The sequence below is a fragment of the Misgurnus anguillicaudatus genome, chromosome 23 (assembly GCF_027580225.2).
Source record: "Misgurnus anguillicaudatus chromosome 23, ASM2758022v2, whole genome shotgun sequence".
Lineage (NCBI taxonomy): Eukaryota > Metazoa > Chordata > Actinopteri > Cypriniformes > Cobitidae > Misgurnus > Misgurnus anguillicaudatus.
The window spans coordinates 26,277,395-26,303,575 of NC_073359.2; the positions used below are offsets into that span (position 1 = coordinate 26,277,395).

Sequence of the window (26,181 nt, forward strand, 5' to 3'; positions counted from 1 at the left end):
CAAAAAACACACACAATAAATTATATTTCAAATATATCAAAGATTATGTTTATATATTAAGTGCAAGTAGTAAAATTTTTAGTGATTTTTGTAACCCACCTAAAACCAACCTATAAACAAATTAACCATCTATTTTTAATAGAGCAAACATTCAATGAGAGATATACAGGACTTCAATATATCACTTTATTAACAATTGAAGAGAGGTAAATAGAAAACTGTTATTTAAATAAATATATGCATGAAATTAATATCAAGTTTGTATGCTTTTACTTGGACAAATGACAACTAATGATCTAGTTCATCACACAACACTGCACTCTAGTGGTTATTTAATCGTAATCACACACAATTCATTTCACACAGTGCAATTTTCCCCAAGATCAGCGCATATGTTAATAATATTACTTTTGTATATAAACTTTCAAAATGACACATTAAGGGGTGTAACGATTAATTGTGTGATTAATTAAGAGCACAATTTAGTTTCCAATTCAACAAACCACCATTATGGCAGCTCATTTGCATTTTAAAGGACACACCCAGCAAATTTTACATGCTATATAAATTATTTATAATGTATTTTGAGCTGAAGCTTCACATCTGGGGACACAAATTACTTATTTTGCATCTTAAAAAGTCTCACAATATGTCCCCTTTAAGGTTTCTTATAATCTGTGTTACCGTCCACCTGACATAATTAGTGTAGATATGTCTTTCAAACATCACCAGAAAAGTAACACTTGTAATGCTTGTAATGTGAGATGGGCTGGTTCTGGGAGTTGGAAAATGTAATGACCTGATATTGATGTAAAACACTGAACTTTTCAGTTTCAGATTGTGAATATATAAAACTACATGCAGCTAAAAACATTACAAAGCTGTCAGATAAAAAACAATCTTTGCACAATAAACTCAACATTGATTTTTTGTTACAAAAATAAATGAAACCAAAACATCCTTTAAATATTAAATATTTATCAAATAAAAGTAGGTACAAAATAATGAATTAAATAAAAATGGATATAATGTTTGTTGGGAGCATAGTCTTACTGGTATAGGCAAACCTTTGGTCACTTGTTCCAATGCCAAATGTTTCAATGGTGTCAGCCGTGTCATTGTAAAACAAGTATTGTCCTCTGATGAGTGCACTTTCAGTTTCTTTCTCAGATATAAAAGAGTTGTAGAAAAGCTCCAGAGAATTTTGTGTGTCCATGGTGAAACACAGTGTTGGATCTGTGATGGTTTAAGCTGCAATATCAGTGAAAGAGCAAAAGAAAAGAACGACAAAAATTCTGATTACAAATTGACCAATGTACTTCTGAAAAATTGAATGTTGAATAATTTTAAATGGATAAATCTACATTTCAAGGTCACAGACAAAACGTAGAGCATGTACCTGAAAATCTCAATTATGTAACAGCTTCATAAAGATTCTTTGATGAACAGAAAGTTAGAAGACAACAACATTAGCTTAAAATAAATTAAAATTGTAATTTATAATATTATACATGTTATTAATGCAACTATTAACATCATATTAATACAGCATAATAAAAAATGCTCAAACCTTTGAATGGATTATAGTTTATCTAACTGAAGGTTTCTGTAACTATTTGCAGCAAAGCTGCTTAAAAGGCACAGACTCCTGTGGTGGTGATGATGATGATGGTTGATCTATCAGAGGTGTATCTTCCTCAGGGTTGTTGCCTGAAGTGCCTGCTCCAGCTGCCCATGTTATAAAAATACATTTTCTGTTAAATGTCGCCATGACAGTATCATTTGAGTAATTATTTAATGCTTTACACTTTAGACATACTGTGAGGATGTAAAGCATCAGTTACCATTGTTTTGTGCAGAAGTGCTACTGGTCTGCTCTTGATCTGCACTGTCATCTGCTGAACACCCAAAATCAGAGTCACATCAAAATGACTATGAGATCTTATACTGTTTTAACATTTAACATTTGCTATGCTATGCTTAAACTTTATTACAATTTGGTATAGCAGGTCAACAACCTAAAGATACACATTTTTAGTTTTACATTTATCAATGTGCTAAACAAAACAAACAAAAATTCATATTGATTTAAGATGTATGGTAAAAATGTAAAGCACCATTTGCTTGTCCAGGAGTGTTGGCCACTTGTTGATCTTCACTGGTATCTGCTAAACAAATTCAGAGTCATCATAATAACCATGAGATCTTATACTTACTTATTTGTAATCTCTGGCCTAAATATCATCTGTCCTTTTTAAGTCAATATATTGTATTATTGAAGAATTTACACAAGGACAGTGTATTGTGAAGATGTAAAAAAAGCAGATATATAAACGCAGTACTTTGCAAAAGTCTAAGGCCATGCCACTATAAGATTTGTTGTTTTTATAATGTTATAGAGATTATATATATAGTTATTTCTCAGTCTCATCCAGAAAATACAGGAAATTTGTATATAGTATTAAGATCTGTATAAAAATGTAAACTGATGTGTAAAGTTTTTAGGGTAAACTCCCCTTCCACTTGAGCAATAGCAGGAAAATGCAGGATCTCTTAAACCTAAATAAAACTAAATCCTAATTTCTAATTCTAATGGAATGACTTCAGGACTTCAGTCTCCTCAAAAACGCTCAAGATGTGTTTCGTGCCAAAAGAGGTCACACTAAATACTGACTGATGCATAAAGAAGACATTTGAAGAGTTTGGTTCCAAAACGCGATAAACGCCATTTTTGAAAAAAATGAGTTACTGCCAAAATCAGTATTATATCAGGTCAGTAGTTAAAAGTAAATAATTAATTTTACGCAAAATCCATACCCGCCGTGATATTCTGTCATCTTTTCTCCCTTTTTTCCCAAAATGCGGCAAACGCCACTCCTCCTTTTTTACAGAACGCAATAAATCCCACAGCGCACCATTCACGCAATGTAAACAAACAATGGCGGCCCGCTGAGTACACGGAGTCCTAGTTTTCCTCATCTACTTTGTACTTCGTAATAAACAAACAAAACAAAATAATACTTTAATTGCATTGCTAAAACTGTGATGGTTTTCTTTGATGGGAAAGAAATGTAAGCCATCAACATCTAATAATTTCCCTGAGAGGCACTCGGTTGCTTGTTCTCCAGACAGCATCAAGCTTCTCATGCTAACACATTGTGTTCTTAATATAACAAAGTAAGTGTTTTTGGTTAATGCCATTAATGTTTATTTTTTAATCATTGTATACCACTAGTCAACTAAATAAATATAAAATGGTAAAGATGAATGCACATTTATACATTAATTTAATAGATTTATAGCATTTTGAAATAAAAAAACTGTCATGGATTTATTGCATTTTGTGGAAAAAAGAATTAGTTTTTATAATAAATCTTTGAAAATCAAGTTATGGATTTGAATTTTTTATGTTTTTATAACCTAAAGATGCTATGTAAAAGTTTGTAATAGAAAATAGTGGTTTTCATCTTGTCACTTTTTTGGTATAGAAAACACGTTTTTACCGAAATTTGTCAAAATGGATTTATTGCGTTTTGGAACCAAACTCTTCATTTAGTCTTTAATTTTGTGTACATATTTCCTGTATTTTCTGTTTGTATCTTAAATAAAGAGTAAAAAATAAATAGGATGGACATTAAAATTGCGCTAAAACAACAAAACTGGTTGTGGTGGCATATTTATTTTAAATGGTGTTACACTGCAAAATCCCGGGAGTTAAATTAACACTGCTCAGTGTTTATATAGGTCCACTCCCCAGAGTGTTAAAAAAGTAACACCGGAGAGAGTTAAAAGCGACAATCTGTGACTTTATTCTCTCTATCACCATCTCTGTTTGAAAACTGAAATTGCATTTTAGATCTTACTTGTAGAGTTATTTTCTTAATTTAGGATTAGATGTTGGCTGTTTCATTTAAAGTCACCATTATTGTGAATAGTGGTTGTTTTAATTGGACTCTTGAGTCTTAGTCTTACCTTTTCAGCTTTTTTTGGCTGTTACAATTGCATGTGTTTAAAACATGTTTTTGTGGCCAAAGAGGAGACACTAGTGCGTCTCTATGGATATAGTTTCAAATAACACTCTTAAAAAATAATTAATTAATTTAGTGACTTCTTACTAGAAGTGTTTATTTCTGTCAATAATATGATACTGTAGTATGAGATCCAGCCATCTCATAGCAGTTTTTCATTCTGAACAATTTTAAACACTGACATTTACAGATTAACTGCAGTATAATGTAGACACTTAAACATCAAGAATCAGAGTATGAATCACAATGATGGTGACAATAAAATGAAAAGCTTCATGCTGCAATGCATGCTGGGTATTAACAAATTACAAACCTCATCCAGAACTCCCAGAATGCACTGCGGCATGAATAAATAATGAACTTTTTTACCATATTCTTAGTCACCATTGTTGAGATTTATACTCCGATTCTTGATGTCTTTGTATCTACATTGTTCAGCAGTTAATGTTTTTGTGCACACTATCAAAGTCCTTTAGAGTGACAAACTGCTATGAGAGTTCTGGACCTTAAACTGTAGTAATTTATTATTAATAGAAAATGATGCTTCTGATGAGGGGGAAAACTATATTAATAAATCTGTTCATTAAATGATTATGTTTGACATTTTGTTTTAATCATCACTATTCAGTCACACAATAACCTTTTCTTTGCTATAACAATGTGTTTTAAACACACTAAGATATAGCAGTTAGAAAAAACTAACAAGCTAATAGTCAAGAGTCAAGTCCTACTAAAACAACTACTGATCACAATAATGGTGACTTTAAATGAAACAGCCAACATCTAAACCTAAGTTAAGAAAATAACTCAAGTAGGATGTAAAAGTAAGATGTAAAATGCAATTTCAGTTTTCAAACAGAGATGGTGATAGAGAGAATAAAGTCACAGATTGTAGCTTTTAACTCTCTCCGGTGTTACTTTTTTAACACTCTGGAGAGTGGACCTATATAAACACTGAGCAGTGTTAATTTAACTCCCGGGATTTTGCAGTGTATATGTTTATACAGTAAATGCTAGAGATACTTGCCCTTTTGACATGGGAACTTCTTGTTATAACAGCAACAGACCAAACCAACAAAAACAATGAAAGCAACAACACCACCAACAGAAGCACCAATTTTAATATCAGTGTAGTTTGATGGCTGACTGTGGTCTGTAATGAACAAACAGAAAACAGATATTTGTGTAACTTTTGCAAATATGATTGCCAATCGGATAATAAACAGCTACAAGAATCAGCAGAAATTTAACAATAACTGATATTTGGTTACTTTATGGGGGTTAATTCATCACATGACATAAATTATTGCAATAAAACAGTATTCTTAGAACTAAGTGGCAGTTAGTGTGAAAGTTGTGCACTTTGAGGAAAAGAGGATACACAAAGAAATGAGCTAAAGTGAGAAATAATGAAATGATTTGAGTCATGAAGATAAATCAAAATTCCTATTTACTCTGTCCGATTACGTGAATGACTCGACAAGTACAATTTGCTAAATTCATATACAGTTTCCATAAAAAAACTCTAATCTGCACAACAGTCAAACATTTACAGACAGCCGACTGTTTCTTTATATATTGTATATTATATTATATTTTTACAAATATAAGTCATGCTGAGAGTTCTGGAGCTGTGGCGAAAACAAAATTTGACAAGCAGAGATCATCTTAAATAAGCAATAATATCAACTGATATCATACCATTACATAGTGCACTCTTGTTGAGTTGTGTAGTTTTGTTGGTGAATGAATTGTTCACCACACAGCTGTATGTGTTGTTATCCTGATATTCAATCACCAGACAAAGAAAGTTACTTCTTTTAAGATCAGACACATTGATGCTGGAGTGTAATCTGCTTCCATTATACCAGGAAAGAGTCATATGTGTCACATTCACTGAACACATCACAACACATTTTAAATTTTCTGAAGAGCATTGTGTCGAGTCATTGGTGATGATAGGAGAGGGCAGACGATCTGGAGCACATCACAGATTAAATACATACATGATCAGTTAATAAACAAACAAAAGTTTTATAAAAGCATGCAGTAAACCTTGAGTCTTGACGGTAATGCATTACAATGATTTTACTACAGGTCAGATTAACTCACCATATACAGTAACATTATAATTCAGACATTTCTGATGTGCTCCATTGGTGATCAGCAGTTTATAGAGTCCAGAGTGGATTTTACTGGTGTTAGTGATAGTGAGAGCTCCAGTATTAATGTCCAGCTGAAGTCTGTTATTGAATCTATCATTCAATTTATATTCGGTTTTGTTTCCATGGAGTTGAGCAATCCATTTGTTTATATAATACCATGTTATGAAATCATTGTCCTGCAGTTTAGTAAGGTTAGTGGATAAAGTGAAAGATTCTCCCTCACTCACTGGCATCAAAGTTGAAATGTTATCTGTATTAAAATACATCAGGAGACTATATATATACATATACATATATACATATATACATATATATACACACACACATATATATACACACACACACACACACACACACACACACACACACACACACACACACACACACACACACACACACACATATATATATATACACACACACACACACACACACACACACACACACACACATACATACACACGTACATACATACATACATACATACATACATACATACATCTGACAGACATGTGATGTCACATATTAAACAGACAGAAACATCAGATCTGTCCTACCTGAACATGGCTGCTGACAGAGTTTAGTAATGTTGAGATGTAAGGTCACATTGGCACATGAACTGGACACAACACAGCTGTAATTGTTTTTATCCTGATAGTCCACCTCTAGATATAATCTGGTGTTGAGATCAGTAATCTTCAGGCTGGTGTATACACCACTTCCGTTATACCACAAGAGATTTGCCTGTGTTACACTCGACACAGAACACTTAATGATACAATTCTTTATAGATGATGAAAAATCTCTGACCATGTTAGGAGTTGGGATCTGAAACGAGAAAAGCAAAAATTGCATATACTGTAAGCTGAAGCAGTTTGATAAAATGAACTGTCTAGAGTTGTGAACTTACATCAGGTATATGTGTGTCATTCATCGCTGTCTTTATTGCATGACAAGAATCATCTGGAACACAGATACAAATATTTAGAAATCAAAAAAACATGCTGATATGTTGGTATAACGTTTGAAGAGTGGTCTGGTAGCATAATCAGCCGAAAAGCGCCTGAATACCCCAAAAAAACAGCAACAAAATTAATTAATATGTTTAACTCATTCCCAGCTTTTTTTTTAAAGGGGACAGAGAATGAAAAAACATTTTTAGCTTGTCTTTGTTGAATAATGATAGTCTACCCACATTCACAAACATACAAAAAGTGCTAAACATGCTAAACATCTCAGTCTCATAGAAATTCCTCTTTTAGAAATGTCAGCCAGAAAACGGCCCAATCTGAAAAACTGATGCTTATGACATCACAGGCATCTAACTGCCCCTCCACTTTAAAATAATTGGCTACATTTTTTGAGTGGCAGTAAAGTCAGCCAATCAGTAATGAGATTGCAAGTTAAGCCAGTAGGGGGAGCCAAATAGGTGCAAAACCACTTGTTTAAAATCCCCCACCCTAATAGAGCTATCTGAGAGAGGTATTTAGGAAGCTTCTAAGGCATTACAGAACCAAACAAAAAATGTTTTGTCTACATGTCACATCACAGAACAAGGATAAATACCCCGTTCAATCATCACCTTTAAATAATTTTTTGTGTGATTTTCGCAAGTTTCACAAAATGTCTTCTAGGAAAATTTTCTTCTAAAAATATATAAACATATACATAGATCAAACAAAAGAACAGACCCTCTGCTTAAAAAAAAAAACGGGGAAAAAACATTTCATCCTATCTATATTTTTTATCTGCTTATAAACTCTTAAATATTAACCGAGCCCCTATGGTGACATTGAAGTAAAAAAACTAAAGTTTAGTTTCATGTGCTCACGTGAAACTTTCATGTGCAGATTTTTTTTTAAGTTTAGTTTCGCGTGCTCACATGAAACTTTTGCGCGCTCACGTGAAACTTTCGCGCACTCACGTGAAACTATCACTCCTACACTTAAAAGAGAAAGTTTCACTTGCCCACGCGATAGTTTCAAGTGAGCACACGAAATTAAACACGGTAGTTTCATGTGCACATGCGATAGTTTCACGTAAGCACGTGTTACTAAACTTTATTTATTTTTGCTCCATGTCCCCTTAGGGGCTCTGTAAATATTGGCATTTTTCTTCAAAAATATTTGAAATAATTGCATTTTTGTGTAGGAATTTTGTCAGAGATCAGATTCAGAATGAAGATTAAAACCAAAGGGCAACCTTCCGATCTCTCTGATGAAGCCAATACAGAAGTTACTTAAACTTGAATTCATCAACTGGCCACTAGAGGCAAGCTCCAAAAGGGAGTCAATTACCATAGACCACCATGTTAAAATGGCCAACTTTACAGCAGAAAATAATATGGTACAAAAATAGTTTTTGGTCTGTATAGCTAAGTTTGTCCTTCATGACAAGGGGGGTGAATTAAAAAAAAATTATATTAAGCTTTAAAGTTCGGCAAAATTAAGGTCGTGGCCACTTGTGAACAGCCACTGCGGTCATAGAGTCGAGCTAGGCGGGCGTGGTTTAAGCCAGTGGTTTTCAAACTGGGGGCCGGGGCCGCGAGATGGTGCCGGGGGGGCCCCAGTTTTATGACATTTTATAAAATACATTAATTTATCATGAATTCTGTGTAATTAAACCTAAAAAATAAGCCAACTAACCAACAGCACTACTAGGTATAATTTTATATGTTTTGTTTAATTAAAATATTACATTTTAAAACTGTTTTTGTCCTAAATTTTCTTTCGGGGGCCTGCGAAAAAATGCACTGTACACAAGGGGGGCCGCATGCTGCAAAAGTTTGGGAACCATTGTTTTAAGCAACCAGACACCTCAGCTTCACCCACCTCCCGCCTCTGTACCCATTTTCTGATATCCGCAGAAAGTGATGCGCAATGACGTGCGGCCAAGGTGGCTACGGCAGACAACGCCTATTTTAAGCTTCAAAAACGATCTTCAGAAACCAAATGGTGACGTCACGGACACTACCTCCATCTTTTTTTACAGTCTGATTAAAACATACACAGCGTTTAAAATGGATAAATAATTTTTTGCTTCAGTTTTTTCACTAAAAACTCATCAGGAACACGTTTTTTCATACAAATGTTTTCTCTTAATTGACGAGATAACTCGTCAATGGCGGGGAAAAAAATTAAACTCGTCAATGGCGGGAAAAGAGTTAAAATAAGTAAACTGGATGAGGAGCATTATGTTTGAGTTACTTGACTGAATCATGTTCTTTCAAAATGAAAACATTAAGTTAAGCCAAAATGTTATAATTTCAGTTCAGCTTAAAATGAAGAAACAGAGATTGCATCAATCGTGATCGATTAGGGTACCTTTGGATAATTTGTTTATTTATCTTAAAATGGAAAAGTAAATAATTTTTTTCTTTTACATATTCCACTCTAGTCGTGAAAAAAATAGTTTCAGAATTTGTTCAGACACGGAAGAAGCAAAAAAAGTTGAATGCTTGAACACTTTGAGTTTACTTGCTTCATTCACATGTTTCGAGCCGCAGGATGTCTTTTGCTTCTTTGCATTGCCTTAAAAGGACACTACCCTAGAGTTAAACATTTGAGTTTTACTGTTTTGGAATCCATTTAGCTGATCTCCGGGTCTGGCGGTACCACTTTTAGCATAGCTTAGCATAACCCATTGAATCTGATTAGACCATTAGCATCAATATTGTTCCTCTTCAAAACTTGACTCTTACATCGTGTACTAAGACTGGAAATTAAAAGTTGCGATTTTCTAGGCCGATATGGTTACCTAACTGTCCATACCAACCTTCCTAACGTATGACTTACAGGAGGTAAACTTAACTAAGAATATTTCGGGAAACACATGATAAAACAAAGCTTTAGGCACAACTTAACGACCTAAAGCTAAGAAGGTTTTGGGACACACAGCCGCACATGCAACCATCAGTGACATACTGTATCATTTTAAGCTCAGAAAACATTGGCACACAAACAAATATGGAATATGCGATAAATGAATGTTGTACACTCCAAGTTAAAAATTTGGTATTAAAAATATTTTGTTATTATAAATTTTTAATGCTAACTTGCAAAGGCTGAAAAAATAAGAAAGTAAAATTTACCATTTAAGCACCATAGCAGACAGAGCAAAACAAACAATGAGTGATTCATATTCTTCATCAGTTGAGAAAAAATAAACATAAAAAAACAAACAAAACAAAGAACTCAATGCTTTCAATGCCTAAGATTCAGTTAACAATGAATGCACTTCCGCACCTTGCAAATGTTTTCTCAGACATCGAACCACCGAAACTTTCTTTTTCGCTTTCTTTCCCTTTCACAAACAATTGTTCTTGTTTGTCTCCTCGCTGATGGGTTTATGTTGTAACTGTGAGCAAAATAAAACACTTTTTAAAACAGTACACCTATGAAGTATTGCTTTGTCAGCTAATATTTCCATGGTGTGAATTAAGTAAATAGATTAAAACATTTTAGATTTTATGTGAGAGGATGAAACCACACATCAACAGGGTTGACCTAGTTTAACGGAAACTTTTGTTTACTGTGTAGACTGCATGTTGTGGGTTGTTAGAAAACACATTAGAAAAGCAGAATGAAAAATTTAGTTAAAACAAAGTTTACATGGTCAAATATAGATATAACAAGATTGAGCACGTTATGGGGCAAATGCAATGCTCCACATGGCCCATCTGAGGACAGAAGTCCCGCCTTTCACTAGAAAGAACCAATCATGAGTCAGTACTGACGATCCCCAGCCGGAGGGGGCTCTGTATATACAATATGCTTGTAAGATGAAAATCTTTCATTTTTAAATTTCTAGGCCATGAAAAAGTGATGCACATTAAGGGGACATTAAAACTTTACATGCATTGTGCACATTGCACACGTGTTGGACAATACAATTCAGGTAAGTGAACAGGGATCAACAAAAAAACTTGGCATCATTAACCGAAAACAATATATTTTTTAAATCACTCATTTAAATATGCACTGAAAAAAATGATTCTGTGCCTTAATAAATTTAACTTAAAAGAAATTATTAAATTCTATTAAAAAAATGTAAAAAGTAAAAATAACACACAAAAATTAAGTTAATTCTAAATTAACAAATTACTGAGTAAATTTCATTATGTAAAATCCACCCAAATTTGTAAGAAGGAAATTTTGTGTTGAAACTACTTGAATTATTTAAGTAAATATAACTAACTAGGCAGTGGGCTTGTACTTCCCAGCATGCTTTGCATGGGACTGCATTTGGAGAGTAAAATTTGAAATTAAACGCTATTTTTGTGTTTTTAACAAAAAAGAAAGACTTGTTAGTGTTTCAGGTTAAATTATCTTTGAGATATAGAAGAGTTTCTGTTTCTGTTTGGAGTTTTGTGGTTACCATCATTCAGAAGAGTGGTGCGTGTACATAGACAATACGTGACACGATGAAAATCATGATGTAAGCAATAACTGTGCTTATGCCAGTACTGGGATCTATTGAGTCTCTTCTTACTTGCTCAACATAATGTGGCAGTCAAATGTGAAAAGTTAAATAGAATAAGAGATTAAAAAAACTATTGGATTATCTTAATTTTAGTATGTAAAAATTAAACCATTAAATTGATTTGTTTGCACATAATTAATTTTAGTGTACTGAACATAAAAAAATTGAGCAAATTCTACTCAAAATAATTATGAATATAATTAATCTGAAATTACATATAAAATATAAGTACACTCAATTGATAAATTATAGGTACACTCAACTTTATATAAATATATCTGGAGTTAGATAAATTAATTGTGTGCATCTTCTTGTCATCATAAAATTAAGTAAATTCAACATAACATTTTTTCAGTGTGTATGCATGATACTAAAACATGACAAGACCAGTCTGGGTTACTTTGAGATACTGTTTATATTGCATGTCCAGGCCCAACAATGTTAAGTGCAGTATAAATTCACAGACAATTGGACACTTTTGTTTCCAAGATCATCAACCACTTTTCATATCTTATTCATGATGAGCATGCTCTTAGCCTGACATTGGAAGCTCTTTTTTCCAACAACAAGTGATAAAAACAGAGTTATAGCCATTTGAAAGTAATAGATGACCAAATCAAAAGCTTCTAATGTGCCTGTAGATCATTTAACAGTCCCTTTTAGGCATGACACCCTGTAAAAAATGTGATCCAGAAGAAGGCTATATCCTATACGGCCAAATGAAGATATATAATGGATAGAAAAATATAATCTCTGGTGTAAAGACAGTATAAAAAAATCATATAAAATTGTAAGTGCTGTAAAAAGACAAGTGAGTTTAGTTCAGTTAGTTTTTATCAAAGGCAGACTAATGCTATTATAAGAGTATTCATAAATGAAATACTTCTCAGCATTTACATTATGTTGTAACATGTACTGTGTAACAGATTAAACAACTAACTGCATATATACTGAAAAAAATGATTAATTGAATTTAATAAATTTTTTTAAGGTAAGTGGTTGCAATCAATGTATTTAAGCTACATTTAAACAAAAGTTTTATGTTTTACTTTACGTTACTAATCTTTTTTGTTTAAATGTAGCTTAAATAAATTGATTGCAACCACTTACCTTAAAAAAAATTATTACATTCAATTAATCATTTTTTTCAGTGTAACAACAACTGTTATGCAGGGTTTACACCAAACGCGTTTTGGGCGTCAAAATCGCATCTACCGCGCCTAGTTTGCAGCTTGAACACTTTGAATGCATTCGCGCGTGTAGAGCGGAAAAGACGCGCGGAAAAAGCAAGCATTTGACGCGCGTCCGAGGCAAAATCCGCTTCTTGTGGGAGGGGCAACTGCTGTGCGAGTGTCTGTTTGCAAGATGACTGATGTTGATTGTGCATTTATCAAGAGAGTTACCAGTTTGTATTGGGTAACCTTACTATAGGGGGTAAATAAACGGCGCGGGTCGAATAAACGTCACTTGACTCAAAAGTGAAGTGTGTATTACAACGTACCAGGTTGCCAAAAGTCCTTACTGACACTCTTACAAGCGAGGTCCTTTTTATTCCTGTCTCCTAATAGAAATAACAACTTGTGTCATATAGCTTCGAGTGACTGTTTGAGTGAGTGACTCCGGGCGGGGCTGCCACCACAGCAGCAGGCAGGCTCCTGATTGGTTAACGCGGCGCGAAATTCCGCCAAAGTTCAAATTTTTCAACTCAGCGTCAGCCGCAAATTCGCGTGAAACGCAAAATGCACAATAGCACCATTCGCGCGTACCGCGCACAACGCTCAATTCGCGCCGAACGCCTCTTTCGCGCCGCGGGACCTCCTGACGCGCATCAACGCGTCCGCACATTGACTTAACATTGAAATCACTCGCGCTTCACGCCTCTACCGCGGTTGGTGTAAATGCACCATCATTGCAAAAGCAAGTACACTAAAAAAAAATTATTCATTCAATTTACTATTTTTTTTAAGGTAAGTGGTCGCAATCAATTTATTTAAGCTAAATGTAGCTTTGTAAATGTAGAAATTGAAATCTATTGATAATATACTACTAATGATCTCATCTCTTAAGTGACACTTGAGTACACTACGTGGTCTTCATCAGCCATCTGCAAGAAAACAGAAATTGAAACATGAGAAACAAGCCCTGAAGCGTTCCTCAAGAAACTGTGAGGTAATGAAATCTCTTCAATGCCAAAAAAAGTATCTGGACACTTTGGAAGAATCTATGAGTGCAAATACCAAACTACAGTGGGGCAAAAAAGTATTTAGTCAGCTACCAATTGTTCAAGTTCTCACACTTAAAAAGATGAGAGAGGCCTGTAATTTTTGTCAAAGGTACACGTCAACTATGAGAGACAAAATGAGGAAAAAAAATCCAGAAAATCACATTGTCTGATTTTTTAAGAATTTATTTGTAAATTATGGTGAAAAATAAGCATTTGGTCAATAACAAAAGTTTATGTCAATACTTTGTTATATACCCTTTGTTGGCAATGACAGAGATCAAACGTTTTCTGTAAGTCTCCACAAGGTTTTTACATATTGTTGCTGGTAGTTTGGCCCATTCCTCCATGCAGATCTCCTCTAGAGCAGTGATGTTTTGGGGCTGTCGCTGGGCAACACGGATTTTCAACTCCCTCCAAAGATTTTCTATGGGGTTGAGATCTGGAGACTGGCTAGGCCACTCCAGGACCTTGAAATTATTCTTACGAAACCACTCCTTCTTTGCCCGGGCGGTATGTTTGGGATCACTGCCATACTGAAAGATCCAGCCACATTTCATCTTCAATGCCCTTGCTGACGAAAGGAGGTTTTGAGTCAAAATCTCACGATACATGGACCCATTCATTCTTTCCTTAACTCGGATCAGTTGTCCTGGTCCCTTTGCAGAAAAACAGACCCAAAGCATGAGGTTTCCACCCCCATGCTTCACAGTAGGTACACAGCAAAATCCCCGGTGCCAAACACACACCGTGGGTGCACATACAATCCACTCCCAGATGGGTGTGCACAAAGACCGGTGCCAAAGTTCAACACCGAAGCAGTGTCAAAGCCAACGAGACAATGAAGTGACGATCAAGACACCAATGGTGAACACCCGCCGGTCATTCTGTGCCAAACCAACTAAATTTTCCTGGATTTTTTTTTTGGAGAAAGTAATACTAAAATTATGAAGAAAGACAAAATGCAATAGATGAATACAGCGAAATCCCCAGTATTAAATGAAACTTGTTGGGTGTATGACTCCAAAAGCTGCAATCTTTCACGTTAGCCTGTCTATCATCATCTCTGTTAAAAAAAACTAAAATTATAACTTGCAGCGTTATTTTCTAAACCGGGATGATAAGTTTAACTTCTAAACAGCTGTCAGAACAAAATACAAGCATCCACACACATGATTTAGTAGACAAATCTTCTTTCTGACGTGATGTAATCAAAGAATGTATCACATTAAATCTTAAGTTTGTGTTTGTTATGGGTTCATTTGAAGTCACCATTATTGTGATTAACGTTTTCTTTAGTTAGACATTCGTCCTTTGACCTTCACTAAACTAATTTTCCTTTTTTAGCAATTGTAACATTGTTTTATTAAGACTGTTTGTTCATTGCTTGATGTAGAGGGAAAACTTTTCATAGCATCTGAGTTTGGTTATTTATTTTATTTTTTACCAATCATTAAAACATTTCATCATAAATAAATGGTAATACAATGCAAATACAAAAATGCTCTATGAAAGACACTGTTCTGAATAAGACTGCTGTAATGCTTTAGTTTTTTTTTTTTTTTTTTTGCTTAAGAGAGACATCATAACTTCTGATACAAATCTCAACAAGAGTGACAGTAAATGGTAAGAAAGTTGCACGATTTTCTCATATAGCAATGCATGATGGGAGTTATGAATGAGTTTTATACAATCCTGGTACCCAGCATGCATTGCGGCATGAAGCTTTGTTCTTGATTGTCACCATGATTGTGTTTTATAGGCTGATTGTTGATGTCTCAGTGTGTCTGACTGATATCACAGATTAGATTTCGGTGAAAAATATTAACTCTTAAGGCTATATGGATTTATTGGGTGGACCGAATATAAAATTATACACTTACATACAGTGATTATTTTTTTGTATGAGATCATTGAATCACAACACTTATGTTTTCATAATACTTAACATTGTAACAGTTCTAGACTTCATTTCTCTCATCTTTCTATGCTCTAACAGAAGTGTTTTATAAACACACTGCCACAATGAGCAGAGAAAAACTAACAATAAACTTTAAGACCCAAGTACCCAACTAAAGGAAACACTAATCGGAGCAATGGTGACTAACTTTATTAACCAGATTTACAGCAGTTGTATCGAAGTTATCCATGTAACTCTGCAAGCAAGTTGTAATTTTAGTTTTCAAACAGAGATGATGATGATAGTGTTTATTTAAAGGGGACATATTATGAAAATCAGACTTTTTCCATGTTTAAGTGCTATGATTGTGTCCCCAGTGCTTCTATCAACCTAGAAAATGTTAAAAAGATCAACCCAATAACTTAGTTTTGGTAAACCATTTACTGCAAGCATGTGAAAAACAGGTCATTGTAATTTGGCCCTTATTGTGATGTCAGAATAAGGTAATACCGCCCCCTTTATCTGCACTATCCAACCACAGCACAATCATTTAGTATGGAGAGAAAAAGAGAGATAAAATATTTCACAGCACAATTGAGTTTCAATTGCAACAAACCACCATCATTGTGATCAGTGGTTGCACTTCATCCGCTCATTTGCATTTTAAATCACACACCCAAAACGGCACACTTTTGCTCAGACCTATTTTAGACTTAGTTTTCATCTTAAAAAAAATCTTATAATATGTCCCCTTTAACTATGGGGATTTCATCTATTACATTTAAATATTTTGTCTTTCTGCATCACTTTAGTATTACTTTATCCAGAAAAAGAGTCATCAAAATAAAACATTAAAGACAGGGAAAATAGATTGAAGATGATCCGACACAGAATTACCAGCAGGTGCTCACCATTAATGTCTTAATCATCACTTCATTATCTCATTAACTTTAACACTGCTTCAGTGTTAAACTTTAACACCGGTCTTCACACACACCCATCTGGGAGTGGACCACACATACACCCACAGTGTTTATTTAACACCGGGGATTTTGCTGTGTATGGTGTTCTTTGGATGCAACTCAGCATCTTTCTCCTCCAAACACAAGAAGTTGAGTTTCTACCTAAAAGTTATGTTTTGGTTTCATCTGACCATATGACATTCTCCCACTCTTTTTCTGGATCATCCAAATGCTCTCTAGCAAACTTCAGACGGGTCCGGACATGTACTGGCTTAAGCAGGTGGACACATCTGGCACTGCAGGAATTGAGTCCCTGGCTGCATAGTGTGTTACTGATGGTAGCCTTTGTTACTTTGGTCCCAGCTCTCTGCAGGTCATTCACTAGGTTCCCCCATGTGGTTCTGGGATTTTTGCTCACCATTCTGGTGATAATTTTTACCCTACGGGATGAGATCTTGCGTGGAGCCCCAGATCGAGGGACATTATCAGTGTTCTTGTATGTCTTTCATTTTCTAATAATTGCTCTCACAGTTGATTTCTTCACACCAAGCTGCTTACCTATTGCAGATTCAGTCTTCCCAGCCTGGTGCAGGTCTACAATTTTGTTTCTGGTGTCCTTTGACAGCTCTTTGGTCTTGGCCATAGTTGAGTTTGCATTCTGACTGTTTTAGGTTGTGGACAGGTGTCTTTTATACTGCTAACAAGTTCAAACAGGTGCCATTAATACAGGTAACAAGTGGAGGACAGAGGATCCTCTTAAAGAAGAAGTTACAGGTCTGTGAGAGAAAGAAATCTTGCTTTTTTGTTATTGACCAAATACTTATTTTCCACCATAAATCGCAAATAAACTCCTAAAAAACCAGACAATGTGATTTTCTGGATTTTTTTCCTCATTTTGTCTCTCATAGTTGAAGTGTACCTATGATTAAAATTACAGGCCTCTCTCATCTTTTTAAGTGGGAGAACTTGCACAATTGGTGGTTGACTAAATACTTTTTTGCCCCACTGTAGGTGGCATGCAGATGTCATTAATTTAAGTGCACTAACATTCAAACACTTTCAAGAGTCCAAATTCTTTTAGGGCCACATATATGCAGAGACTGAAAAGCAGCATGTGTCATTAAAATAAAGCGTACTGAACAAAATTTACCAACACCGAGAGTATGGGGCTTTTTACACCTGGTCACTTGTGTTTTCTTTGATAAGATAGCTATCCAATCGTATAAAGACTGGTGTAAATGCCCTCCAAAACTTTCGTAATTTCAAAATATGTGTTCGGTGCGTCGAGTGAACCTGTGTGCATCACGTGTTTTGTCAAAATAAGTGCGTGCTGCAGACGCGTCTAATGAGTTTATGATTAAAAAAGACACTTGCGTTTGCCAGATACTTGTATAATCTCAGGCGTAATCAGAGTTTACTGTTAAGGGAGTGTCTTGCGTATATTTCGTAAACATAAGCGTCTGTTTTGACATATTAAGAGTTTTGTTGCAAAACGAGATAACCACCGTTTTTTTAATTGTTCAAAAATTTTGTTTGTGCATTCCAATTAATATCAATTCAACTGCTGTTGGTTTGTTTTGATTTAAACCTTCATAACTTAAAAAATACAGCTAAGTAGCACCATAAAACAAAATAATAACATGATAACATAATAATAAACATGTTTTGACAAAAATGTTAAAAAATTGATTTATCTTGTTTTGCAACGAAACTCTTCATATATATGAACTTATTTTGACAAAACATTGTTCACATGACGCAACAAACACTTTTTTACTTTTTTGTACTTTTATATATTTGTTTAGAAACTGGAGGACTCGTGTAACCTGTGATGATTTCTTAGTTTAACTAGTAAAACATTCTGCTAAATTAATACAAGTAAGTTTAACATTTCAACCACCAAGGGGTGTTAAACAAAGCAGTTCTGTATTTTGGGTTTTAATTATATATTTCCAGTAAATTTTCTGAAACTTTCCATGGGATGTGGGGATTTTTTACATATTCTAAACTTAATGGAAATTTATGGGTATTTGGAAATTCTGAGAAATTTTAATAAACTATATTATATACAAACATAAATAAACATTTTGTTTGTTCATAAGCAGACATGCATCGCCTAATACAAATTTCGAAGATTCCTGATACTTACACTCCTTAAGCCTGGATTTATTTGTGTGTAATAGTGATAGGAGAAATTAAGCTTTTCAAAGCTTTGAATCAATTGAACCAATTGCTTCGCAAATTGAATCAGTTTTTCAAAGCGTTCGAAACACCATACACGCTGGCGACACCTGCTGGTCAAAATAGTGTAAAAGCAGCAAGATCTGTCCAAACATTTGACACATTTTACAAAATAATAGCAAGATTGCTCTAAAAATGTTTTTAAGAAATATAAATTATTTAATTTAATTAAAGGATTAGTCCATTTTCTTAAACAAAAAATCCAGACAATCCACTCACCACCATGTCCTCCAAAATGTTAATGTCTTTCTTTGTTCAGTCGAGAAAAAATTATGTTTTTTGAGGAAAACATTGCAGGATTTTTCTTTAATAGAGCCCAACATTTAATATTTAACTCAACACTTAACGTTTTTTTTCAACGGAGTCTCAAATGACTAAACGATCCCAAACGAGGCATAAGGGTCTTATCTAGCGAAACGATTGTCATTTTTGACAAGAAAAATAAAAAATATTTTAAACCATAACTTCTCGTCTAGGTCCGGTCGTGATGCGCCAATGTGACCTCATGTAATACATCATGACGTCAAGAGGTCAAAGAGGACGAACGCGAAACTCCGCCCCAGTGTTTACAAGTGTTGAGAAAGAGGAACGTTCCTACGTTGTTGTATGTGGAATGATACTAATTCATGTCTTTGTGTCAGTTTATTGTTTAAAAATGTCCGCAAATGTGCGTTTCATACATGTAACATGTGACCATCCTACGTCACCACGCATTTACGTTAGGTCACGCTGGACCGGATCTAGACGAAAAGTTGTGGTTCAAAAGTGCATTTTTTTTCCGTTTCGCTAGATGGGACCCTTGTGCCTCGTTTGGGATCGTTTATGGTCCTTTGAAACTCCGTTGAACAAAGAAAGACATCAACATTTTGGATGACATGGTGGTGAGTAAATTATCTGGATTTTTCTTTTAAGAAAATTGACTATTCCCTTAAGACGTAATTAAAGCGTATTCTGTGTTTTAGTTTTATTTATGGCAAACAAATCATTAAAACTAACTCCCTTTGTAATTATGCACATTTTTGTCATTAAAGCTGTTTATAAACAAAAAGTAGACAAAATGGTAGTGTTATTAGTCAGAAGGATGAATGTTCTATAAACTTTTATAATAAAACTGACCCGAGTTCACCTACACTGGTCATTAGTGATCAACTCCCCCTAGTGGTGAACTGTCGGATTTTCTAAACGTTTCGAAACAGGTATGACGAAATGAAGCCTTGAAAATCCCGGAAATTTGCACCCCTATATATTATATTGGCTTTCTGATTATAATGCAAAAACACTAATTAAGTATGAAGCAAAAGCACAAAAAGACAATTGTGGCTCTTCCACTTGTATAAGCAAACTTTCAGCATCTGTGGATTCAGCTTTTTACAGGCAGACAGAAACACGCAGTGCACACAGCAATCTCATATCTTACCGGACCATGTACACCACGAGCACAAAATGTCGTCTCGGAGTAAAGCACGTCTTCATTAGTTATCACCTCATCAACTGTTTTGATCATAATCAGTTTTCACAATACAAAACTAATTGTACATCTAACATTGTTTAAAGGGGACATATTATGAAAATCTCACTTTTTCCATGTTTAAGTGCTATAATTGTGTGCCCAGTGCTTCTATCAACCTAGAAAATGTTAAAAAGATTAACCCAATAACTTAGTTTTGGTAAACCATTTTCTGCAAGCATGTGAAAAAATAGGTAATTGTAATTTGGCCCTTATTGTGATGTCAGAATAAGGTAATACCGCCCCCTTTATCTGCACTATCCAACCACAGCACAACCATTTAGTATGGAGAGAAAGAGAGAGATAAAATATTTCACAGCACAATTGAGTTTCAATTGCAACAAACCACCATCATTGTGATCAGTGGTTGCACTTCATCCGCTCATTTGCATTTTAAATGACACACCCAAAACGGCACACTTTTGCTCAGACCTATTTTAGACTTAGTTTACATCTTAAAAAAAATCTCATAATATGTCCCCTTTAAGGCACAATATGTACATTTTACCACTAGAGGTCATAAAAACAACACTGACATAGGTTGAATGTAGTTCATGAATGACGTAGTGAAAACGTTTTATAACTGTTACATTATAATGAATACAGTACTGTCAACTCGTCTGGGTCACATAGATTGATTTAGAATGTGGATAATGTGTACATGTCACCATTGACAGGGGATGAAGGATTGATGTTACACTGGTTCAAATTCTGAATATTTCTGGATTCAAACATTTTTGAAATAAATGGAATAATATAACTACTACACAAATAAAGTGAATATATAACTCTGATAGTTTTTTTCCCCAAACATCTTTCATATTGTGCCTTTAAAAATAGATTATTTGAGTAAGTAATAAAATTAGGCAGATGAAAAGATCAATAAGTAGGTAATACTTGCCTTTATTTGTTGCTGAACTAGAGTTTCGCTTCCAGCAAGCCACAAAAACTGCTACTGCCACAACAAGAATCACTACACCAACAATTATTCCTATTCGAAGTGAACTGCTAATGTTCTTGTTTCCTGTAATGAACAAACACAAAACAATAAACAAGTCCTGTAATGTTTGACTTTAAAGGTGCAGTGTGTAAATTTTAGGGCCCTGGTGTATGTAGATAAAAAGATCTTGTTTTAAGGTAATAAACACATAACGGTTCATTATGAAAGGTCTTTATACACCCCTGATAATATACTTTTGTATATCATTTTGCATTTCTGTCAAGAGATCTTTCTAAATATTACACACTGCACCTTTAACCAAAATTATGTATAATTCAGTACATCTTTATATAACTATTATTACCTGTCTTTAAACATGGTAAGTTTAATATCTGTGTTCAGATGGTGCAAAATGGGGTTAAGAATGATTATGTAATTTTTGGTAATATTTTACTTGCCATAAAAGAATACCCAGCTAGAAATAAAAAGTTCTAAGAACGTTCCCTGAAAGTTCCCGAATGTTCCCAAAAACATTCTGCCAACGTTAAAAGCGGCTAGTTTTTTTTAAGTTCTAGGAACGTTTCTGTTGTCTGAACGTTAGAGTAATGTTACATTTTACCATTTTAAACGTTATGACAATGTCATGTTTTAATGTTCAAACAATGTTTAAAACAACAGCTGTTTATTATATTGACTTGTTTAATTGTTATGTAAATGATAGAGAAACATTGCATTTTATTATTTTATAAAACATTATTTCTGTATGCAGTAAATACATTGCTGCAGAAAACTCAATTCACTTACTAGGTTTAGATGTTGATGTTTGTTTCATTTTAAGTCACCCTTATTGAGATTAGTGTTTGTTTTAGTTGGTCTCTTGACACTTGACTTTTTGCCTGCTAGTTTTTTCCTGGTTGTGTTAACTTTGTGTTAATGCACCACATTTGTTATGAACATGCCAAGTTAATAGTGTTATTTTGTGGTTGTTGGTACATAATGGTAAAGATCATCACCTAATTTATTTACTAATCAAAACTTTATTTTCTGTCAAAAATGTAAATGAGATCCAGCACTTTCACAGCATTTTGTCATTAAGGAGTTTTAGAAACTTTGGACAAAAAACACCCGCCGTATAACCGGGATGCACAAACATCAAGAATCAGACCACGAATCCCAACCATGGTGACAACCAAATGAAAAACTTCATGCTGCAATGCATGCTGGGTATTAACAAATTACAAACCTCATTCAGGACTCCCAGCATGCACTGCGGCATGGATAAATAAGGATTTTTTTAACAATTTTAATTGTCACCATGGTTGAGATTCATAGTCTGATTCTTGATGTTTGTGCATCCCAATTATACAGCGGATATTTTTTGTCCAAAGTTTCTAAAACTCCTTAATGACAAACCGCTGTGAAAGAGTTGGATCTAATACACAATATTGGCAGAAAATAGACTTTTGATTGGTGAATGAACTAGGTGATGATCTTTACCATTATGTACCAACAGCAACAACCACAGAAATACACTAATAACTTTTCATAACAAATGTGGTGCACCACCACAAAGTCAACACAACCAGGAAAAAAACAGCAGGCAAAAAGTCAAGTGTCAAGAGACCAACCAAAACAAACACGAATCACAACAAGGGTGACCCAAAACGAAACATCAACATCCAAACCCAGCAAGTGAATTGAGTTTTCTACAGCAATATATTTACTGAACATTCAGAAACAATGCTTTACAAAATAATAAAATGCAATGCTTCTCCACCATTCACACAACAACCAAACAAGTCAATACAATAAACAGTTGTTGTTTTGAACATTGTTTGAACATTAAAACATGACATTGTCATAACGTTTAAAAATGGTAAAATGTAACATTACTCTAATGTTCAGACAACAGAAACGTTCCTAGAACTTAAAAAAAACTGGCCGCTTTTGGCGTTGGCGGAGTGTTTTTGGGAGCGTTCGGGAGCTTTCGGGGAGCGTTCTTGGAACTTTTTATTTCTAGCTGGGTAACCAATTTGCTGACACATTTCTTATCCTTTATTCATTTAACCAAAAGAGTCTAACAAAGGGGGTGACGTAATGTTATGGTCATGTAATCTCAAAAGATCACATGAACAGCCCTTTTCAGAAAAAAACAGTATTTTTGCAATACTTTGTATAGTTACAAAATATATATATATTGCACCTTTAATTAAGTAGATCTTCATTTGCATATACTTTTATAACATGTATAACGTTTTATAGTAGTAAGTAATAACAATTATTATATAAGATTAATACTCATATTAAAGCTCTCTTACCTGAACACATCTGACAGAGTTCATTGATGTTGAGATATTGAGTTTGGTTTGTGATGGTATTGTTGAGTACACATCTGTATGTGTTTGTATCCTGATATTTAACCTCCAGAGGTAGAGAGAGTCTGATGTTGAAATCAGACACACTGATGTTGAGATCAGACACACTGATGCTGGACAATAAACTGTTTCCTTTGTACCAGGACAGACTCACATCTCTTACATCTCTCACATTAATAACTGAACACAACAACACACATTTTGAGATTGATGATGACAATGATGAAGAACAGTTTGAAGAGTTACTGCTGATGACAGGTATGGGCAGATGAGCTAGAAAAAAAACATTTTAAAGTTTCAATTTGTTTTTTCAAGACACGAAAAGATACATTTTTTTTTAATATTAGTTTTCGACTTTTAATTATTCCTAAGCTCTTTTACAAATATTACAAATAATGGATAAAGAATTGTTAAATAACATTCCAATTAATCATTTTTTCATTGTACATGTAAGTGGGGTTCAAACTAAATATTTAAATCTAGCCATAATCCTAATCTTCATTTACCATAGACAGAAACATTGAAATTCCTGTATGAGACCGTCTTACTGATAATGGTTAGTTTATAAAGTCCAGACTTTGTGATGGTGATGTTTGTGAGGGTGAGAGATCCAGTCTGACTGTCCACACTCAGTCTGTCTCTAAAACTTTTATCATCAGTGTCATAGATAGAGATGATTTGCTTATAGATTTGAGCTATACGAGTGTCTGAACCTTTAGGTCCAAACATCCACAGTATCATATCATCTCTCTGTATTTCAGTAATATCAGTGTGTAGAGTAACAGAATCTCCCTCCATCACTGACACTGACTTCACTTCATCACCAAACACACCTGAAGCAAATAGACATAATGTATTACCACAAAATTGTGCTAAATTCTTAACATTTATGCAAATCAAGCAAGCTCTTAATCATAAAACCAGTCCGTTACTTACCACGTGCCAACCAAAGGCACAGACAAAAGAACCCCGATTTATAAATATGATCCAAGTTCACCAGATGCTTTCTGATTAATAAACTCCACATTTTGTGTAAAATTGGCTGCTTTATGGATCAAATCCGAATAAAACGTCCATTTCGTCCCAAAACTGTTGCTATTTTCACATTCATTATAGTCTTAGAAGTTAAAGGAAAAGTGGTAGAAAGTCCAAGTTTTTTCAAAAACTAAAACGCGGGTCATACTTGTCCAGACCACAAAGGAAAACAATGCACGGAAGTCGCTTAAACCAGCATTTCGGCGGATTACCGACTGAAATACAGCGAGTTGTAATCCAAATCTATTTTTCTGTGATAAACAAAGAAATAAAAACAGAAAACGTCCAGCTGCTGCTAAGATTCCCGTTAGTTAACGTTACACCCAGCAATGATCCGCCCATTCACGGAAACACAAAGTTCAGTAACTTAAGAAAACTGTCCTAAATAATGTACACGTGGCATTGTTAATTCAGAGATGAGTAAAACAAAATGTATTATTTTAAAGCAATGTTGTACAATTATAAATTTTTTAACATTATTATTTTATCAAACTATGCATGTATTTTTTACAAAACATATCCATTTGTTTTTGTTTTATAGCTACAGCTATTTTGATATATAAGATATTATCAACAGTTACTTTGTGCACTGCAGTAAGTTACTGATTTATATTTTGCCTGTTCAACTTTGTGGTCTGCAGCTTTTTAACTTCCTGTCATTTGCCTGTCTGCAAAAAAACTTTTTAAAGGGGTCATAGCGTGAAAATGTTAGCATTGCCACTTTGTGGGTTTGAGCAAAAATGTGTGTCTTTTAAAATGCAAATGAGCTGATGAAGTGCAAACACTGATCACAATGATGGTGGTTTGATGCAATTCAAACTCAATTGTGCTGTCAAGTCCTTCTTTTCTCTTTCTTTCTATCTTCACTAAATAGCAGTGCAGTGGTTGGATAGTACAGATTAAGGGGGCGGTATTATTCTAATAAGATATCCTTATGACATCATAATGAAAGCCAAATTTCAATGACCTATTTTTGCTCGGACCTGCAGAGTGGCAATGCTGACATTTTCATGCCATGGCCCCTTAAAAGTGATTCTTTATACGGATTTCTCGGCGACGTCATCACTGCTTGCGCACGCAACCGTCATGAAGAAAGAAGGGACGTGCCTCAGTCAAAATGAGGAGTTTTTGTAAGATAGCACCAACAGAGCCAGTGCTGGGTGCTGATGTTTAACATACCAGATGACTATTACGTTACTAGCCTAATAATACATGTATCACAGTAACACTGCAAAATTAAAGACAGAAAAACAGATCTAACTAAAATCAAGTTTTATTTATATACAAACAATAAAGAAAGCTTCAATACTTAAGGTTGTTGCAGTA

The 26,181-nt window shown here is 34.4% G+C and overlaps 1 protein-coding gene across 2 annotated transcripts; it reads right to left on the reverse strand.

The window, feature by feature from the left end:
- Positions 1-961: 961 nt before the first annotated feature.
- On the reverse strand, positions 962-10,658 carry LOC129453783 (uncharacterized). Of its 2 annotated transcripts, none has more exons than XM_073861644.1 (11): positions 10,284-10,658; positions 7,104-7,156; positions 6,751-7,021; positions 6,141-6,443; positions 5,730-6,005; positions 5,056-5,181; positions 2,118-2,165; positions 1,845-1,895; positions 1,571-1,728; positions 1,400-1,436; positions 962-1,251 (listed from the first exon to the last, which is right to left on the reverse strand). In XM_073861644.1, the coding sequence occupies exons 1-9, from the start codon at positions 10,360-10,362 to the stop codon at positions 1,613-1,615; spliced, it is 1,323 nt and encodes a 440-aa protein (XP_073717745.1). In that variant the 5' UTR covers positions 10,363-10,658; the 3' UTR covers positions 962-1,251; positions 1,400-1,436; positions 1,571-1,612. The 2 variants fall into 2 exon arrangements, with proteins under 2 accessions (XP_073717745.1, XP_055074135.2); XM_055218160.2 differs by having other exon boundaries at positions 1,845-1,898; positions 10,284-10,657.
- Positions 10,659-26,181: the final 15,523 nt, after the last annotated feature.

Bases quoted from the DNA above. Each gene is read 5' to 3' on its own strand.
- LOC129453783 (XM_055218160.2), bottom strand. From the start codon at position 10,362: ATGTTTATTTTTTCTCAACTGATGAAGAATATGAATCACTCATTGTTT. The intron at 7,022-7,103 runs GTAAGTTCACAA...TTCTCGTTTCAG, and splicing joins ATGACACACATATACCTGAT to ATCCCAACTCCTAACATGGT. The intron at 5,182-5,729 runs GTATGATATCAG...TGTTCATTACAG, and splicing joins CAAGAGTGCACTATGTAATG to ACCACAGTCAGCCATCAAAC.